The sequence below is a fragment of the Peromyscus maniculatus genome, chromosome 13 (assembly GCF_049852395.1).
Source record: "Peromyscus maniculatus bairdii isolate BWxNUB_F1_BW_parent chromosome 13, HU_Pman_BW_mat_3.1, whole genome shotgun sequence".
Taxonomy (NCBI): Eukaryota; Metazoa; Chordata; class Mammalia; order Rodentia; family Cricetidae; genus Peromyscus; species Peromyscus maniculatus.
The window spans coordinates 26,461,299-26,482,780 of NC_134864.1; the positions used below are offsets into that span (position 1 = coordinate 26,461,299).

Sequence of the window (21,482 nt, forward strand, 5' to 3'; positions counted from 1 at the left end):
TAAGCCTTTGGCTTAGAGATGTTTTGTTACAACATTGATAGGAAATCAATTCATATACTCTATGACTTGGGAAATCTGTCTAGCTGTGGCCCTAACAAAACTGGACTGTGTGTTCATTTTAGCAAAGAAATATCATAGATGTTCAATTAGCATTACTTTTAATACCCTAGACCTGAAAATGCCCCAAATACATATTAGTAAGTAAATCCAAAGACGAATACTCTACAACGGTTAAGACTGGACAAGTGCATCATACTGATAGTGTGGTGACTGTCACAAACATGCTTCTAGCCATGACAAACCATGCATAAGAACAAACGCACACTGCGAAATTACATCTGTACAATATCCCATTGCATTAGGAGTTGAGATAACCATCAAGATGTCCCAATGGAGGTAATCAGCTAGCGATGTTCATTCTCTTGATCCAGGTGTTAGTTCCATGTCCTTAATGTGTGAGCATATGTGGAACTGTATTCTTGCATGTACTGTTCTGTATATATGTTATCCTTCAGCTGAGAAAAGACAACATCTCTCCACACCAATTCCTTTTTCTCAAGAACCCTCAGTCTGTTCGGTATGGGTGTAGCTTGATGAGGTTGGGGTTCATGGGCCTGGTGCTGGTGAGACCCCACCACTCCTGCCCAGCTGGATTCCTGCTCATCACTATCAGAGTAAGGAAGTCTTTGTAGTACAAGCCTTTGGTTTGCCTGATGAGAATTCATAATAACAGTGTTCACAAAGACCTACTACTTTTCAGAAGTGTTAAGGCACAGATAACAAAATGGTTTGATTTCTGCCAAAAAAAAAACAAAAACAAAAACAAAAACCCAAACAAACAAACAGGTTTGGTGCCAGCTGGGCAGCATGCCATTCTGAGCAGTAGTCAGGAGTCAGAAGTCCAATGTATTGAGGGTATCCCTGGAAGATAATTTTTCTGGGCAGTACTTAGTGATGCTAAGGACATTTCATTTTATACAAGGATTCAGCATGGTGTTTGTTGAAAATGTGTTACAATGAGTTTAGTCTGTCCTCTGTATGGTATGATATTTGTTATTGTTTAAACATGACAGTCTGTTTGAGTTCTGTTACCAGCTGGCCCTGCAATGTTAGGTAAGTAATTTATTGGTACACACTCTTTTTTTTATTTTTATTTTTTTTTTTATTTCTGAGACAGGGTTTCTCTGTGTAGCTTTGCGCCTTTCCTGGAACTCACTTTGTAGACCAGGCTGGCCTCAAACTTACAGAGATCCTCCTGCCTCTTTCTCCTGAGTGCTGGGATTAAAGGTGTGTGCCACCACCACCCGGCTGGTACACACTCTTACTCTCAGAGAAAAGTATATGCTGAAAGTACTCCTATGCATCAGCCCAAACTTTGCCTCCATGCTATGGTAGAAGACGCGGTGACATTGTTTTAGGAACGGAGATCCTGAGTTTAGCTGTCCAGATGGGGAGCTGGGCAAGTTCTTACTTTACTTGTCTCAGTGATGCCACTTTGGCTGGTTCTGCCTCGGCGGGCTGTTGTGAGGCTACAAAAGTGGCAGCTGCAGAGAGCAAAGGACCTTAGGGTTACTCAGGGGTCCACATTTATTCTGGCTGGAATAAATGAGATTGAGGGAATGGTTCCTGGATCCTTGATGGATGCCCAAATCTTCGGAGGCTTGCCCTCTGTTTAAGGAAGCTTAATCTTTGCATATAACCTACCCACATGCGTCTATGTAGTTCATATCATCTCCAGGTTATGTAAAATACTTAACAGTCCTCACACAGCACTTCATGTGGGTTCAGAGTAGTGGTTAATATGTGGTACCTTCAAGTTTTGCTGTAGGTTTGTATGTGTTTATGAGCAGACTTGGCAAACATGATATCCACTGAACACCATTCTGCCTCTAATCCTTTTTGCTCAGCAAACTGTATTTTATAGATTTGTGAAGAATTGGATGTGTATCAATTTCCCTATTGACTTTAAATGCTATGTGATATTCATTTTCAAATAAATAATAACATGTTTTTCTATTGATGAATATTTAGGGTCTTGTGACCCTTGCCTCACTGGAGATAAATTCTACAGTGAACACCACAGGTTTTGTACACGTGCTGGAGTTTTTCTGTGTATCTAGTAACTGCTGCATCCTGGCTGTGTAGAGCACCAGCCAGAGCCGGCTTTATCAAGTACTTCTAAATGCTTCACTAAGTAGCTGGATCAACCGCCACTTTCTCAGCACTCCGTGATGATTCCTGTTGCTTCCATCCCAGCTCTGATCTCCCTTTTCTTTGCTTTCAAATACTGGTGTGAGACATTACCTCTTAGTATACATTACTGTGGTTTCTATCAATAGTTTTGTTTCAATAATTATTATGTCTCTTTGAGTTTTTTCAGTCTTCCTTCCTTCCTTCTTTTTTCTTTTTTCTTTTTTTTTTTTTTTTGAGACAGAGTTTCTCTTGTAGCTTTGGGGCCTGTCCTGGATCTCACTCTGTAGACCAGCAGGCTGGCCTCAAACTCATAGAGATCCACCTGGCTCTGCCTCCCGAGTGCTGGGACTAAAGGCATGTGCCACCGCTGCCCGGCCAGTGTTTTTTTTATACTTATCTTTCTCTGCACAAAACCAAATATCATGTATAGTTAAATCAGTTATTTATTGTGAGAGGTAAATTCATAGACATACATGTAATGCTTGCTTTTTAATAAGAACTTGTTAATACTATCACCAGCAACGATAATTATAATGTTTATCAGTGCAGTAGAATTTTGAATGGTATTTATTTTCCTTTTTCTGTTGTTTATCCCTGACGTCCTTCCTTCAGGATTCTCAGAATCCTCTGTCTCCCTGAAGGGAGCCACAATTCTTTTAGGTGGAGACTGATAATATCTAGAAGGCAAAATGTATGGCAAAACATGTGGTGGACGCATTCAGTGCTACTGAGCTGTTGCTTACTCCTCCTGAATCTTGGTGTAGAGCTGAGGAGTGTGTGAACCCATGCCTGTAGGCTGCACCCCATGTGCAGCATGCCCCCTCCTAACAGGTGGCAGATGTGGGTCTGTCTGCCCCTGTGAAGACACCCACCTGCTCCACTAACAGTATCAGGGGGACAGAGTTGTTCCATAAAGAGGGGAAGGGGTTGATGAGCAGGAGGAGACAGAAGCGGTTGTGTCTGTTGTCAGTGTGTGCAGGGCCTGCGTTAGCATCTTCACATAGTAATTTATCTAATTTCGTTGTGACTCCCATGAGGTAGTGGAGGGCTTTTGTAAGTGACAGCCATTATGCATGGTAGGGTTGAACAAGGGTCACTGCAGCCGTTAATTGGAACTACATTGAATTGAGCAAGGGTGGAGATCGCTGGCATTCCTGTGTGATGGGAGAAAACACAATCAGGGAAAATTCCAATTATTTTTGGCTCGAGGGTGTGACTCTCCTTGTGGCAGTATCACTTATTACGGTATTTATTATTTGTCTAGTAATTTGTAATACTTGTTTGGATAATCGTGTTTTTATATGTAGCTGCCTGTATTTCATGGCCCTTTCATCTGTTAAATTGATCTGCTGGCCTATCTCCTTACAAATATTATACTACTGTAGTAACGGAAGCCTTATGGAAGAATAAAGTGAGGAGAGGAGCACTTTCTCATAGTTCTCATAGTTATTCTTAGCTGGGCTTTTTTTTTTTTATGTCTTTTGCTTCTTTGATTTACAAAATGTTTGACAAGTTCTTTGGAAAATATTAGGATTTTTCATTGGCGTAACATTGACTTATAAATTAATTTCAGTGTTATTGCCATCTTTACAATACCTGGTGAATATGTCAGTCATCCTGATAAAAACACTTCTGTCTCTGCTCAGTGCTTTCTTCAATCTCCTTTCCAAATCACTTTTAATTTCTTTTTACTAAGCCCAAATTCAGCCTGTTCTTGCTTTTGAGCTCTCCCATGACCCAGGTTTTAATTAAAATATAAAATTTACTTCATTTTGTTAAGAAAATGGCCTTTTTATTACTGAATTCCACTCTTTCACAGTTTCATGTATGCACAGTATCTATTCTGCCCTGTCCCCCCAGATCCCTCCTACCATGTTCATTCCCCACCCACCCCCCACAAGTCTTTTCCTCTTCTTCACTAGTCTTGGTTTTATTTCGTGTCTCACAGCGTTTAATCCTGGCTGTCTGTGAGTCCCAAGTTTGGAACTAACCATCAGAGTGTGGAGGGCTCACCAGTGGGTACATAACTGGATGCCACGCTTCCCCTGACCCCATATCTGTCTGTTTCCGACAGATCAGCAGTGGGTAGTAGACCCCTGTGCATCCCTTCTGCCCCCATGGCTGACTGTTGAGGGCTTGACTCCTGTGGACCCAGTGCCGGCATACACTGCTGCTGGGAGTTGGCAAGGTTGCATTGTTTTTAGATGGTATTTTGCAGCTCCTCTTCCTATCCTCTGGCTAGTTCATTATTTCCACCTTCTGTGTTTCCTATTCCTTCAGGGTGTGGTAAATGCCATGTCCAGGCCTGAGCACTGGGCTGCCCTCTATTTCCAGCATCCCATTCAGTCATGGGCTTTGCATTTACCCCCTCACTGCAAGAAGAAACTTTCCTGTTTAAGGCTAAGGGTAGCCTTTGTCTGGTTGGAGCAGGGCCCCAAATGTCTTCTCAGTTTTCCCTTCTGATATTAGTAACTAGAATTTGCTTTTTGTCTTTTTTTTTTTTTTTTTTTTTTTCGAGACAGGGTTTCTTTGTGTAGCTTTGCGCCTTTCCTGGAACTCACTTGGTAGCCCAGGCTGGCCTCGAACTCACAGAGATCCGCCTGCCTCTGCCTCCCGAGTACTGGGATTAAAGGCGTGCGCCACCACCGCCCGGCACTTTTTGTCTTTTTAACAATGCTTATTTCAAAGTGACACATATTAATTATACATATAAATGGGCTAGTCTTTCAATATGTGTACAATGTGATGATCACATCAGAATAACTTGTATCTAGCACCTCAGACAATTCTCTCTGTCTCTGTGTCTGTCTCTGTGTCTGTCTGTCTGTCTGTCTGTCTGTCTCTCTGTATGCACATGTGTTCCAGTGCCTGTGTGGTGGTGAGAAGACAATTTCAGGAGTTGGTTCTATCCTTCTACCATGTAGATTCCAGGATGGATCAAACTCAGGTAGTCAGTTTGGAAGCAAGTGCCTGTACCTGCTGAGCCAACTTGCCAGCCCTCTGGTGGGTATTTTGCAAATGTGAATTCATTGGTGCAAACCATACTTACACTATGGTTCTACACTGGTATCATAGAACATAAACTATTGTTCTCATGCAAGTACACACCCGTGCCTTGCCTGTTTCCCTGCCTCTCTCCTGAGTCCTTACCAGTTTCTGATAACCACTATTTTATATTTCTTTGAGACTGACTTTGGCTTCTACATGTAAGTGAAGCATGTGGCATTTGTATTTCAGGGCCTGACTTATTTCACTTGCCAAGAATGTCTTCAAGTCCAACTGTATGTCCACAAATGACCAGATTTCATTCTTTTTATGGAAAAATAATGTGCCATGGTATATGCACACCACATTTTCTTTTATTATTTCTTGGTTGGTGGATACCTTGGGTGATTCCGTAGTTGGGCTGTTGTGAGCACTGTATAAAATGGGAGTGTGGGTACTGCTTCAGCATACTGGTCCTCCTTCCTTTGGATGTTGGTCTGGTGTTGAGGATTGCTAGATCACATAGCAGTTCTGTTTCTAGTTGTTTTTTCCAGAGCCTTCCCATTATTGCCTGTAATGGCTGGACTGACTCACATTTCACTTTCACTGTGTTCTTGCTAGGTTTTCTTTGTTTTTGTCTCTGGTAAAATAGTCATTCCAGCCTGGATGAGATGATATTTTATTTTAGTTTTGATTCGCATTTACTGGTACTTAGTACCTTTGAGGAGTTCACACACACACACATACACACACACACACACACACACACACACACACACACACACACTCGATAAATTACAAATCTGCTTTTGAGACATGAAAGACTACATTTAAAGAGAGCTTCATGGAAGTATAATGATTCACACATCTGTGGCATACAATGGGATCCTTTTTCGTATGTTTGCAGGGCTGTGAAACCATCTCTATGATCTCACTTTAGGGCATTTTATGTTCTCTGAAGATACCCGACACCCAATAGTAGTCATTCCTTAATCCTCTCACTCCAGGCACGGGGACTCAGTTGTCCACTTTCTGTGTCATCTGTGAGGAGATGTGCTGTCCTTTCATGGCTTGTCTTTGGAGATGTGTCCCTGTGTTAGTGACGTGCTGTATTTCAATGCATTGTTTCTTGTTTTCGGTTGTTGCTTTGAATTATATTCCAGTTTTGGACCTTTGGTTGTTTTCACATTGGGCTATTATGAGTAAGTACAGGAGTCTATGTGGACTGTGTTTCCTCTTCCTTGGGTGTGGCTGGAAAGAGACAGCTGGATCACTTTAATTTTTAAGAAATTTCTGTACTGTAGGTACATTATTATTGTTCATTACTACTACTACTAATATTATTTTTTCCACCAGCAATGCACGAGTCTCTCCACATTCCTGTTACTGTCTACTTTTTTTTAAAAAAAATCATACATACTTAGCTGCTGAATCTCCTGGTTTTTATTTCTGTCTCCCTAATGGTAAATGATAGTGAGCATTTTTATGTGGTTATTAGACGTTTGTACATCCCTTTTAGTGAAATCTTTGTTCAGATTTGCCAATTTTTCATTCACTATCTCTCAGTTATTGAGTTGTAAGAGGTCTTTTGTGGTCTAATATGGGTCCTTTAGACATTTTGACATCTATCATTTTGCCCACTCCATGGCTTTTCTTTCTCTTTATTGGGTATAATTACAGCACAGAGAGTTTCAGTGTTGATTTATTCCACTTTAACCTCTTTTACTTCTCTTTATTATTTGCACCTATCATGTCATATCTAAGAAGCAATTATCCTAACCCAAGTGCATAAGGGCTCACCCCTCTGTTTCTCCAAGATTTAAATGACTTCAGCCCCTATAGTTAGGTCCGCAGTCATTGAGCTATTTCTTTCTGTTTTCTCTGCAGCACAGGGTATCTTTCTTAGCACATTTGTTGAAAAGACTGAAATTTCCTTATGAATAGTCTTCACACCTTGGAAAAAATAATTTTCCTTAAATGGATTATTGACTTTCAAATCTCATTCTATTTATTTAGTCTGTGTCTGTCTTTAGGTCACGACCAAACTGTCTTGCCTACTGTAACTTTGAAGAAATTTAGGGAGTAAGGAAGTACAAATCTTTCTACTGTCTTCTGCTTTTGCAAGGTTATTTTTGGCTGTCTTGGAACGCTTGCATTTCCACACCAATACTAGGTTCATTTTATCACTGTGTGCAAGAAATCCAGCTAGGATTTTATTAGTGGTTGTACTGAACCCATAGGTTAACTTGGAGAGTAGAGCTAACACAAAATCATGAAGTCTTCTAACCTGTGGTCTCGTAATATGTACTTCCTTTATTATTTTCATTTTACAACACCAGATTTACAGTTTATAAATCTTGCACTTCTTTTTATTATGTTTACTCTTGAGCATTTTAAGTGTTGATATACTGTAGATGTAACCATCTTATTAAATAAGAAACACAGAGCCGATACAGAGATGAAAACCAAGAGGTCAGAGCAATAGCTAAGAGCTAAAAACCTTACCCTTCACTGTTGCTGTTGTCCTACCTCTCCAAAAGAGACCTATTTCCTGTGTGTCTGTCTTTTTTTATAGAGTTTCTGTTCTGCCTTCTCATTGGTTGTAAACCCAACCACATGACCTCCTAGTCACTGCCTGTCTGTACAGACCTCCAGGTCTTCTATGGTTGGTATTGAGATTAAAGGCGTGTGTCTCCAATGCTGGCTGTATCCTTGAACACACAGAGATCTACCGAGCTCTGCCTAACAAGTGCTGGGATTAAAGGCATGCACCACCACCACCCAGCTTTTGCTGTGGCTTGCTAATAGCTCTGACCCCCGGGCAACTTTATTTATTAACATACAAATCACATTTTAGTTCAAATAAAATATCACCATAATATACTATGGGTGGAACCAGTTTAAAATCTGTTTTTATTTATTGTTAACTGCTTATATGTAGAAAGACACTGGACTTTTTTACATAGCAACTTCATTTTCTCCACCTTCAAAGGTGCACTCATAATTTCTAGCATTTTAATGTATTTTTTAAAGATGTTTAAAACATCACATTATGTGATTATGAGTAGAATTTTCTTCCTCTTTTCTTAACCAGATGCCTTCATTTTCTTGTTCTTGATTAATTTCCCCAACTGGATCTTCTTATACACTGTGAAATAGAAACGGTGACTGTCCTTGATAGGTGATCTGTAAACAGCTGTTTCAATGTCCGACCACCCATTCCCAAATAACTGTCTCAGAGGCTAAAACATGAATTATAAATGCTTGGCCAATAGCTCAGGCTTATTACTAGCTAGCTCTTGCATTTTAAGTTAAGCCATATTTCTATTTATGCTCTGCCACATGGTGGTACCTGTATTAGCATGGCATGTTCATTTCCTGCTCCCTCTGCATCTGGCTGGTGACTCCTTTCTCACTCTTCTCATTCCCATCAGCCTTAGTTTGCTTGTTCTGCCTATACTTCCTGCCTGGTTACTGGCCAATCAGCATCTTATTAAACTGATTTGAGTGACAAATCTTTACAGTGTAGAAGAGGATTACTCCACAGCAGTGATCTTAGGAGGGAAGTTTAAATCTTTCTCCATTTAATGTGATTTTAGTTATGGGTCTTTCTTTGGGCTCAGGGAATTCCCTTTCATTGCTGTTACGTTTATTGTTTCATTGTCACTGACCTTCATTAGGGGCCTTTGCCTATCAAGATGGTCCTAAAGCCTTTTCCTTCCTTCTCTTAGTAGCTGTGTTTTTGACTTGCATTCCCCTTCCTGCTTTGCAGCCTTTTATACACCACTGGTTTCAGTTTCACAGAGGTGTGTTGGGGATTTTTTTTGTCTATTTATAGTTTTCAAATCAAATTAATAGTGAAAATTCTTATTTACTTGTTAGGATTTTTTTGCTTTGCTTATCCTTTGAGCACCCTACACTTCCTGCCACTGGAGTTTTATGAGGACTGAATTCTTTGTCTGGTGGTGAATCTCATGATTCTTCACATCTCGCTTGTAATGCACTTGGAGCGGAGGCTTTGTGCTCATAGCACATGCACCCCACTCCTCTGGCTTTTTCTTTGTTGTGTTTGTCTTCCTTTGTCTTCTTAGAGGTGAAGCTATCACCACTGCTCCTCATGTTCATGCCCAGTTCTGTTTAAATCCTAACTAACCATCTAGGGAGCTTCCTGCTGACCACCTCTTGGCTTCAAGGGAACAAACTGATGTCACCCTCCAGCTCTTGCTGCCCTCTTTAGGCTCCCATTGCCTCATAGGAACCAGAGTCTTAACTTCTGCCTTTTTCTTACTCTAAGCACACTCAACTCAGCATTTTTAGCCTCACTACTTGATTACTGCTTTTTTTTTGCAAAGAGAGTTATTTTAATTTTTAATATTTATTTTTTATTCATGTATACTTATATGTGTTTATATGTCTGTTTGTATGCCATATGTGTGTGGATACCCACAGAGAGCGTCAGTTTCCCTGGAGGTGGAGAGTTGTGAACATACCTAACCTGAGTGCTGGAACTGAACTCAGGACCTCTGGAAGAGCAGTAAGTGCTGTTAACTTTGAGTCATCTCTCCAGCGGCCAAAGAAGGAAAATTTCAGGACTCTGTTCTTTGTTTAGAGTGAAGGAATGCCTGGAAACAAGGACGCACAGTCTGGACAGATGCTCCCAACAGGGAATAAACCTCTAAGAGATACTGCCTTATGAGGCTGTATGTGCTAGTCACTACATAATTCTGGGTGGAATATAAAATGCTGAATATCATTCTAGAAAGAACTGAAAGAAGGCAGGCCTTAAAATGACACACCTGGCTGAAAACAGGGCTAATAATGTTGCTGTTCTCAACCTGAGGCCTTAACTGCTGTTGCTATTGCAGTGTGTGTGTGTGTGTGTGTGTGTGTGTGTGTGTGTGTGTGTGTGTGTCAGAGAGAGAGAGAGAGAGAAGGAGGGAGGGAAAGCTGTATTTCTGATTATTTGTTTTTGTTGTAGCAGCCTGGTAACAGGAAGGTTCATATTTAAAGGTTATGTAGGAATGTGCTTGTTAGAACCCGTCAGTTCCAGATAAGCCAGTGTGATATCTTTTGAGCTGTGAATCTTGGGGGCTCCCATGTTATCACCATATGATGTAAGAGTATACAGTTAATATATAGTTTACCAGCTACCTTCTAAGATTCCAAAATGGGTAAGGTAAAATAAAATGAAATAATGAAACATCGTGAGCCTTACTAGAGGTAAAGCAACAACACAAAGACCCTCCACTGAGAAGTTCAGCAAGGGGGTTGGAGAGTTTTAGCTTCAAATGACTAAACTTAGATTACAGTTACAAGAGCTGCTGTAAGGTTTGAATGAGGGACTCTGGAACTATTTTACCCAGGCGCTGAGACAAATCACTTAACCTCCCAGTGTTTCTCCATCTGTAAAGTGGGGTATTAGTGGCACACACGCCATTGGGGCATCTTATGTGTTAGCTGGAAATTCCGATTATAGAGATGCCTAGTATGTGAGTACTTAGGTAATATTTGCTGTTGTTAATATAATGAAGAAGTACTAATAACTTATGCATAAGTAGTCACCATTATTTAATTATAATCACCTATTAATTTATTTAAATACCAACCATTTGGCTTTGTTAACACTACCAAGAGATGAATGAATGCTAGCCTGAATAACAACTGGAACTAGTAATGAATCAGGGTAGTAATCCTGTATTTTCTTCAATATTCAGATACTAAATTCACTTTATATTCTACACAGTATCTTAGAAGCAGCCGAAATGTTTCTTCTCTGTTCATGTTGCAGGACATAGTTTCCCTCCTGGGTACACCCAACCTAGAGTACTTCATGTTTTTAAGTGCTATGGACTGCATTTCTTACTCATAGAGTACCGTAGGCAGTGGACAGACCTTGTCTGTGTTATCCCAGGCATGTGCCATGTGTCTCACCCTTTTTGGGGGTGTTTGAGGAAGCATCTTTAGGTTCCATAAAGGATGGAGGACAACAGGTGACCCTAACAATACAGGAATATGGATACAGATTTAATCTGAAGGATTGGAGATGTCAAGATGCCCTGTCAGTAAAATCTTGATTTGTGCTCATAAGTTAAAGGGTCAAGATGACAAGTGTCTGGCAGCGTGTGACTGAGGGCTCCCAATGGGAGGCTGAGGCTGATGGTCAACTGGAATATTACAAAGCACTTCCAGTTTTTCACCAGCATATACATACTTTTTTTTATATTTACCTGTCTCACTTTTTGAAATGTGAAACATTATTTGGAATGTTTTCTAATTAACAGCCCACTGAATCACCTTGCCGTTTGTAGATAGTGCCTGGGTTCATTACAACCCAAGTCTACTGTGCAGATCAGTCTGACCATCATTTGTCATTCTTCTTTTGATAACGTGCTTTGTAGTTGCACATTGTTCTTTCTTGACTTTTTAACAACTTTTTATTTCCTCAAAACCAAGCAAGAAGATAAGTGGCTGGTGTGCTATTTTGGACCCCTGGGGAGCAGACCATTTATCAAGGACAATCAGAATAATCCATATCATTAGAGACTGTGCCTAGAATATAAAGTTAGGTTTCTGTCAAAAGAAATGCTCTGTTTTGTTGACTAGAACAAGTTTGAGAATTGGCTTTCTAAGTGGGTATACAGACCTTCTCTGTAGGTCTGTGAGTTTTCCTGAGTATCTGTCAAACCACCATTACCTGCCATTCATGTTCTATTTTAACAATACTTGATTCTTTTACTCTCTGGAACAAAATATATGGGTTGTTGGGTACCTTTTATATTTATGCTTTATTATTTCTAAATTGAAAGGGAATTCAGTTATTATCAAATTTTATTTTGAAACTCTGTGGTATAGAAGCTTTTATTTTGTTCCTGACATATAATAATAAAAATTCAGATTTCCACGATTTACACAAACCAGGGCTGCTGAGATAATTACCAGGGATTAGCAAGGCAGATCACCTTGTTTATGAGCAGAGATGCCAGTAGCAGGTGATGTCTGTTTGACAAGCTGTGGGGTGTTATTCACAATAAAAGACAAGCCAGCCTTGCCAAAGCCTATGTCTGGTGCAATAATAATCTGCTAAAGGCACTCCGTCTAAGCTGTTCATTTGCATAGATGTTCACAATCTTACCTGGAGCTAGGCATGATGAATTGTATTTACATCTTTTCAAATGATTGCAATGATACTGAATTTACTAGGTAAGTGCCTGTCTTAAGAGCATACTATCTGACTAGAAGCAAATGGATGTGAGGAATCAATTCCTTTGTTTACATTTTGTGTGTGTGTGTATGTGTGTGTGTGTGTGTGTGTGTGTGTGTGTGTGTGTGTGTATGTGTTAAGGAAAAAGAGATAGGAGTTGAATTTGAGAGTGATACTCTAGCCATACCGCACTCTAGAAGGAGTAATGTTTGAATCAGGGACTGATGTCCATTGGAGTAAGGGCTCTGAGGTTCCAGTATAAATCAAGTAGATGTGTGTACTCAGTTAAACCTAACAAACACATACAGGGAGTCTGCTATGAGTCAGGCATAATTGGGTAATGAAAAATTAGGATGGGCTGTTCACGGTCCTTGTTATCAGGTTGCTTGTGGTTGCACAAGGAAGGATATATGAAGAAATAAAAAATATGTAGCTCAAAGTATTAAATGCTTGTCAAAGGCATGCACAGTAACCATGAAGTGTAGGAAATGCGTGCAAGATCCATTTGAGACAGGAAGTAATCGAAGAAGGCTTTTCTGAAGGATCTGAAGTCTCCTTAGTTGACTTATAAAAGGAGTAAGTAGTGATAGATGGAAAAGGGCAATATACAGGAAGGAGGGAGGTATCCAGAGGCTGAGGGTCAGAAGAAAGTGGGAGCAAAGAGGTGCACATTGTGTTGGAAAAACTGTGAAATCATTCTATTAAGTGTAACATAAAGTTAAAGGTGGAAAGAATTTATATAGAAGAAGAGAATTCAAGAAATATTCACTACATTAAAAGATAGGCAAACCTGGAAACTGTGACCTAAGGGAACGGAACAATAATCAGTCCCACTCTGTGGCTCAGGCAAAGTCAGAGCTGCCATTAGCTCCAAGCATGTCACTCTTCTTTTGGGTAGGTCTGTGCAGGGGGGAGCAGGACAATGTGTGCTGAGCACAGCTGGATTCCAGCCTTTGCTGTCTGGCCTGCTGCTGTCTAGCAGTGTGCAGGCAGAACACTGTAAGAAAGATAGTATGAGAGCACTTGAGGGGCAGTGATGAGCTTGGCTGTCATGTTTGTCAAAGACAACTAAATCTGTCTTAAGACTGGCAATTTCCTGAATATTGTAAGTTAGCTGTTGAGGCTAGGTTTTAGAATAGTATCTTCTGGGCTACATGCATATCTGTGGTACGTGCATATAACTGATGCTTGCTTCTCATCTGGTTGCCCTGTGAGGTAAAAAGTCTCACTTCAAATCACTTTTCAAAGAATCTTGACTGCTTTATGGTGAAATGCTGAAGAACTGTCCTGATGGTTGAATTGTTATACATTCAACCTGATTCCTGTTTTAGGGTGCCGTGCCGTGTCTGATATCCTTCTGCCATGGCTCTTGTGTACGGTTGGACCCTCTGAGCACAGAGGCTGCAGAGAGGTACCAGTGCGTCCTAAGTATCTAAGTAAACCAACCAACAGAAGCATTTATCATAGATAAGGCCAAACACAACAGTATCTTTTCTTATGTAAATTCTAGGTAGGAAATGAAATCTGTCACCCTTCCCATTATTTTCATTCTTATATTAAAAGTTTTAAAACCAATCATATATATTTGTCAGCAGCTAATTATAATAAATAAATTTGTTAAGTATTTACATTACTTAGATTCTTTGTTCTATAATAAAATACCTGAAGCTGGACACATTTTTAAAAGGCTTATTTAGCTCATAGTTCTTGTGTTCAAGGGCGTGTTCAAGGGCAGGGTCTGGCATCATCTTGGCTCTGGTGAAACTCTCAGGACAGACAATAACACAATGTTGGGATAATTTAGGGTGCCAGAGATTGCATGCAGAGCCAGACCGAAAACCAGAGTGGCCAGGCCTACCTTTTCATGACAGCAACTATCTAGAACTGTGTGAATCCTTTTTAAGGCTGGTAGCTCAAGTGAACCTGCTAAGCTGTGCTTTTAAAGGTTCTCTACCCATGAGCCCTTGCAGGACAAACTCCCAACTATCCAGACTGCGGCAACGTAGACTGCGACAACGTGTATTTGCCTTGCAATTGTAATTGCAAAGGGGCTGAACTCCCTCCAATGTTTAATGTGCCACTGTTTTACAGACAACTCTGCTAAGGAGCACTGAAGAGGCGATGAGACAGCCCAACCGGAAGCGGAAGCTCATCATGGAGTCCAAAGAGCACATGACTCAGGACGGGTGCTTGGTAAGATGTCAGCAGCCTCTGCATCCATCCTGCCCGTTGGTGATCACAGCCGAAGCGCACAGTGGAGTGGTCCCACTGGTGTAACTATACCTGAGGGTTCCAGCTGCTCAAAGATACATGATTATGGATGACTTTTATACGTTATTCTAGAGCATAAGTGTCTTGTATATTTTAAAAGTAAATATATTTTTTTTGCTTTACTTTTAAACTGATACATCAAAACATAAAAATGATATATTATATCATGTTTTAGCATTTAATGTTTCAGTCAAGTTAAACATGTCTGTCTACTCAAACATTTGTTGTTTCCTATGCAAAAATGGGTGTGTTTGTACATGTTCCTGTGTGACAATCAGAAGGCCACTTTAGGTGTTGTTCCTTAAACACCTTCCATGTTTTGTTTGCGGCAGTGTCTTAGTCACTGTTCCATTGCTGTGAAGAGACACCATGACCGCAGCAACTATTATAAAGGAAAATATTTAATTATGGCTTGCCTACAGTTCCAAGGTTGACATTGTCATCATGGTGGGGAGCCTGGCGGGGAGCATGGTGGCACACAGGCAGACATGGTGCTGGAGAGTAGCTGAGAGTTCTACATCTAGATCCACAGGCAGCAGGCAGAGGAAGAGATACTGGGCCTGGGTTGAGCATTTGAAAGCCTAAAGCCCACCTCCTCAGTGACATGCTTCCTCCAACAAGGCCACACCTACTCCAACAAGGCCACACCTCCTAATCCCTGAAAAGTAGTGTCAGTCCCTTCAAACCTGTGAGCCTATGGGGTCATTCTTTTTCAAATTACCACAGACAGAGTCTCTCATTGGTCTGGAACTTTATCACGTAGAGTCAGCTAGCTGGCCAATGAGCTCCAGGAATCTATGCTCTCCACCTTCTCTCTCACTGTCACTGGAACTACAAGCCTTTGTACCATACACAGCTTTTAGTGGGTTCTTGGGATCTGAGCTCAGGTCACCATGCTTTAACACAGTCAGTTTACCAACTGATGTAGATGTAACCAACCGTCTTATTAAATAAGAAACACAGAAACAATGTAAAAGAGAAAGCCAAGAGGTCAGAGCTCAGAGCTAAAATCTCACCCTTCCTCCTGCAGTATCCCAGCTTCCTGAAAGAGAGCTATATCCTGTCTGTCCGTCTTTTTATAGTATTTTGTTCTGCCTTCTCATTGGTTGTAAACCCAAACACGTGACTGCCTCGTCACTGTCTGTATGTACAGCCCCCCCCCAGGTCTTAAAGGCATATGTCTCCAATGCTGGCTGTATCCCTGAACACACAGAGATCTATGGGATTAAAGGTGTGTGCCACCACTGCCACACTCTGTCTATGGCTCTAATAGCTCTGACCCCGGGGCAACTTTATTTATTAACATACAATCAATATCACATTTCAGTACAATTAGAATACCACCACAAACTGAACCAGTTTCCCTTGTCCCATTGGTTATTTCATTGGGGTGAAACTTTATTCTCCTTCCCTTCAATCTTTGAAATCTTCATTTCCTTTTCTATAGCCACCCTCTGTGGGAGTTTGAATGTCATTGGCCCCCATAATCTCATAGGGAGTGGCACTATTAGGAAGTGTGGCATTGTCGGAGGAAGTGTGTCACTGTGGGGGTGGCTTTGAGGCTCCCGATGCTTAGGATACTATGCAGCGTTCTCAGTTGTCTTCCTGTTGCCTGTAAGCCAAGATGTAGCTAGCAACACATCTGCCATGCTCCCCACCATGATGATAATGGACTGAACTTCTGAAATGGTAAGAGAGCCACTCCAGTTTAATGTTTTACTTTATAAGAGTTGCTGTGATCATGGTGTCTTTTCCCAGCAATAGAAACCCTAAGTCACCCTTGGAGTAATGTTGCTTCAGAGCTTGCTCCTGTGTATCTAAGTGTGAATTAGAACCCGGGCATCAACTGTCCCAAGCACACTCCTTCATTTCACTCTTCCCAGACTCTGGTAACTGCTCTTGTTCTCTCAACTTCCTTGAGAACAGGCTCTTCTAGATTCCACATGTAAACAAGATCACAGGGAACTTGTTTTTGTTCCTGACTTGTTTAAGGTGTCACAATACAATTAATCAGGTTTATATGTGGAAAGAAAACAATTTTTTTTTTTACAAAGATACAGACAAATTGGATATTATCAAGAAAGGAATGGAGAATATGAACTGCAGAGGTTTTATTAGAGGTCTCTAGAGAATCACAACTAATGCTATATCTATCCATCCCTCCACCCATCTGTCTATCTAGAAATCTATGTAGAGAATTATTTAAGGATTTGGCTCATGCAATCATTGTGACTACCAAGCTGGAAATCTGTATGGCAGGCTGGAGGCCCAGGAAAGAGGTGCTACTGGAGGCCTGAGTCCCAGGTTTGTTTGGAGACGGACTTCTCAGTGACCTCTGCCTTCTGTCAGGGTCCCCAGTGTTTTGAATGTGCCTTTCCTAGATCTGCTTTTTATCAGCTTCTACTGATTTCAGAGTTAACCTCACCTAAAAATATCTCACAGCAATATGGACACCTTGAAGTTATAATGTTTATTTCTACTTCTCTGGTCCATGCTGTTTCCTTAAGACAACTTTGTGCCTTGTGGAAACTTAAGGTTGGACAGAGTTGTCTGGAGACCCCTGTGGTGAATGTTTCTTTTTGATTAGTGGCTGAGATCTCCATAGACTTAATTCTCTACTTTGACCAATGTTGAGTTTCTGCATAAACCACCATCTAGTGCTCCAAGAAGCCCCTCTGGTGGGTCTGAGTACTGCACTAATCTATGGGTAGAGAGATATGAATTTAGAAGGCAGTTTAATATTGTATGCATGTAGCAGAGAAATAGTATTTGGTTCACCCCGAAGCCTGTGAACTCCCCAAGCATGGGTTATTAACTAAATTTACAGTACCAGGTATGTGTTTTCTCTCCTGTGGGTAGGCCTGAAATCCATTCAGAAAGCAGTTGGTTAAAATCCATGCCACTATTGTATCCATGGACATGTTTTGCTATACCAGTCATTGATGTTCACAGGGCAAGGCTTTTGATGACTTTCCCACCTCGCAACCTATAAGTAATACCCAGTACTATATAGCTCGTCAGCAGGAAGTTCTCTGGTCATTATTAAATTAGAATCTTCATGTTGTGTGGCCAAAATGTGTGGTTTTCATCAGGAATAGGGTGTTTCCATAAGTTCTGGTGGGTAACCAAGAGCAATGACAATAGCCTGTATTGTTTGGGGGTGCTTCTGGGATACTCCTAATAAAAAATGAGTGGGTGGGTTATCCCATACCTGGTCCTGAGTTTTTCATTTGGTGACCTTCTAATGCATTTGTATGTAGAATTTTAAAGGGATTTATTTACATTGTCAAAAATGAGCATATGGTTAAAAAAGGCAAATACAGATAGGCACTGAGGGAAAAGGGGAGTTTTTTGTTTTTTTTTTTTAACCACAGTCCTCATACTTACATTGAGTATCAAGTATTTTCTGAATTAAATATCAAATAATATTAAATATTTCCTGAAATATGTAACTACTACTACTAGTTTGTTGCATATCTATAAGAAATATAAACAAAAAGGAAAGAGAAAACCCCCACATCCTATGTATATGTACATAGCATTCATTTTGAGAATGTGCCATGGTTTAAAAAAACAAGGTTGAGGCCGGGCGGTGGTGGCGCACGCCTTTAATCCCAGCACTCGGGAGGCAGAGCCAGGCGGATCTCTGTGAGTTCGAGGCCAGCCTGGGCTACCAAGTGAGCTCCAGGAAAGGCGCAAAGCTACACAGAGAAACCCTGTCTCGAAAAACCAAAAAAAAAAAAAACAAGGTTGAATGTTTTCTAGTTTTTTTTTTAAGTTAGCGTAGAAAGTAACAGGTTTTATAGTTTATTCACACATTTCTGTCAGCTGTACGTAGTTCTAGTCTATCCCTACCACCCCCTTCCCTTGTGGCCCAGAGTGCCCCCTTCCCCCCAAAAGTTCCCCCATCTGTTTTCATGTTACTTGTATTTTATTACCCTCATTTTCTCCCTCCCTTAGGATCCTTTTCTCTCTTCTCATGATCCCCTTTCTAGTTTTAATGCATATATGCACACACACATGTGTGCACACACATGTGGTAACTGCACATAAATAATTTTAAATTTAGGTCATGTATATGAGAGTAAATTTGCCTTTCCAGGTCTGTCTTATTTTCCCTCTAGCAGTTTTAGAGTTTTTAGGCCTATGTTTGAGATCTCTGATCTGTTTTGAATTGATTGTTGAGCAGGATGTTAGCGTCTGCCATCAATGTTCTACATGGAAACCCAAACTTTCAAGCACAATTATGTAAAAAGTTGTATGTTTTTTAAATAGTTTGTGGAAAATTAGGGGTTTGTAGCTGTGTGGCTTTTTTTCCTGGATCCTTTGTTCTATTGATCTATTGATCTATTGTATCCATTGGCCTGTGTTTTTTGGCAGATACCACACTGATTTTACTACTGTGGCTTTGTGACGTAATTAGAGACGAGGTACTGTGAAATCCTAACCCTTGCTCTTTTCGCTAAGGTTTGCCTTGGTCATTCAGTCGTTCGTACTTCTAATATGAAGTTTAGGATTTTTTTTTCTTTTTCTGCAAAGGATGTCATTCCTATTTTGATGGGGATTGCATAGTATAGTTGTTTTCTCAGTATTAACCCTGTCAATCCATGATCAAAAGAGATCTTTTTATCACCTGGCATCTTCTGTTTCAGTCTCCAGTGTCTAGAAGTTCTTGTTGCAGAGGTATTTTCTCTTCTTTATTAGGCTCATCACTACATATTTTATTAATTTGGAAGCCTCTGTGAAAGGAATCTCCCCCTCCTGACTTCCTTTCTTGGCAAGTTTTTCGCTTATGTTTAAAAGCTACTGACTTTTGTATGTTAATTTTGTGCTCTCCTCCTTTGCTCAAAGAGATCTCATTTCTGGAGTTTCCTGGTGAGGTCTTTATAGTCATTTAAGCACAGTGTCATGTCATCTGCAAATAAGGATAATTTGACTTCTTTCTTTCCTTTCTTTTGATCTTTATTCTTATTGTTTTAAAACTTTGAGCATTGTAATTGAATAACACTGGATAAACAAGCACCCTCAGATATTAGGGGGATGGTCTCAGATTTTCTGTATATGGCCTTTATTATGCTGAGGTGTGTTTCCTCAATTCCTAATCTTTCTTTAAAGCTGGTATTGGGGATTGCACCTAAGGCCTCACATCCTCTACTCAAGCAAACCGCTACTGAGCTACAACCCTATCCCACATAGATTCTTCAGAGCTTTCATCATAAAGGGATGCTAAACTTTGTCAAATGGCCTTTCTGCATTGCTTGAGATAACCATGCCATTTCTGTCCTTAATCCTGTCAGTGTGGTGTGTTATACTTACTGTGTTCTATATGTTAAACCAAATTTGCATCCCTAGAATGAAATGAACTCAGTTGTGGTTTGTGATTTAAATTTGTTCTGGAACTCTGTTTATAAGAATTGCATTAGCAATTTTTGTTCTCTGTGTTCATTAAAAGATGGTTCTGTAGTTTTCTTTTTGTTGTGTTCTCATCCAATGTTGGCATGTAGGCTACACTAGCTTGGGAGGATGAGTGTGGAAGTGCTTCTCCTATTTTCATTTTGGAACAGTTAGAAGAGCATTGATATTCGCCCTTACTTAGACAAAACCAGAATTTAATAGTGGTTGTTTGTTGCTACCTCTATAGCAATAATGTTTAATTAAGTTTTTATTGATACTACATATGCTTCTATTAGCATAAATATTTTGTATTATTATTAGATATTTTTATACATGCATATAATATGTTTTGCTCAAATCCACCTCCATTCCCTCCCTTGAACTCATCCTGTATCTTTTCCCATTGCTTTTCCCTTATTCTCAGGCAGCAGGTGTATCAGATTCATACCTGAAAAGGAGGGTCCTGTGAGCTGGTAATGGACATGTGGTCTTTAGGCAGGCCACCAGAGGTTGGGTGGAGTTGGTAGCACAAGTCTGGGATCTCAAATTCAAGAGGAAAGGCTGTCAGATGGGCACAGGGCATGCAGTCCTTAGACAGGTAACATGTGGTGGCAAAACATGCTAATAGCTTTATAAATAAAAAAGAATGGTTTTGCTGGGTATAGCAGTCTAGGCTGGCAGTTATTTATTTTCAATAATTGGCACATCTCATTACACATTGTCCTAGGTTTCAGATGAGAAACAAGGTGTTATTTTGTTATTTGCCTCTGTGTGTTAACATTTTCCCCTTACACCTTTTAATATTTTTTCTTTGCTTTGTGTTTTCACATTTTTATTATATTGTAGAGATGTTCTTCTTGGCCATGTCTAGATGAATTTCTAAATGCCTCTTGTGTTTCAATGTCTATTTTTCAAGATTTTGGAATTTTTTTTTGTTCTAAGTTCATTGAATAAATTATCTTTGCCCTTCCTATATGTCTCAGCCCCTTCTTCTATCCCAAGGATTCTTAGATTGGCTGGCATAGTTCTTGGTTGTTGAAGTCATGTTCACTTGTTTTTCCTTATTGAGGCTTCTGTCTAGTGTTTCCTCAGCCTTATCCTCCAATCTCGATGCTTTTTCTTCTTCTTGGTTGGGTCTGTTGATGATGCCTTACACTGCAGTTCTTTAATTAGCTTCTTTGAGATTTCATTTCCAATATTTCTGGTTTTCTTTTCAAAATCTCAATCTGCTCGCTGATTTTTTTTGAACTTTTGAAATAGCCATCTGATATTTACCCATTTCAGTGTCTTTGAGTTAATTATGTAAGGAGTTACCTTCTGAAGGAGTAACTTTGCTTTGACCTTTTAAGTTTTGTGTTGCAATCTGATCATTTTTTGTTTGGATGTCTCTTCTATTTTGTTGAGAGCATTATTTTATTTTTATTTTTACTTTTTTTTG

The 21,482-nt window shown here is 40.1% G+C and overlaps 1 protein-coding gene across 3 annotated transcripts in view; it reads left to right on the top strand.

Annotated features, from left to right (window-relative positions):
* The window catches only part of L3mbtl4 (L3MBTL histone methyl-lysine binding protein 4), a 410,639-nt gene that overhangs the window by 27,556 nt on the left and 361,601 nt on the right, over positions 1-21,482 (top strand). For 2 of the 3 annotated variants that reach the window (XM_076549829.1, XM_016008230.3), the window contains exon 2: positions 14,471-14,572. In XM_076549829.1, the coding sequence (XP_076405944.1) occupies positions 14,501-14,572 (72 nt within the window). In that variant the 5' untranslated portion in view covers positions 14,471-14,500. Of the gene's footprint in view, positions 1-14,470; positions 14,573-21,482 lie in introns of those variants that run through there. The other variant, XM_076549830.1, reaches the window with a different exon arrangement.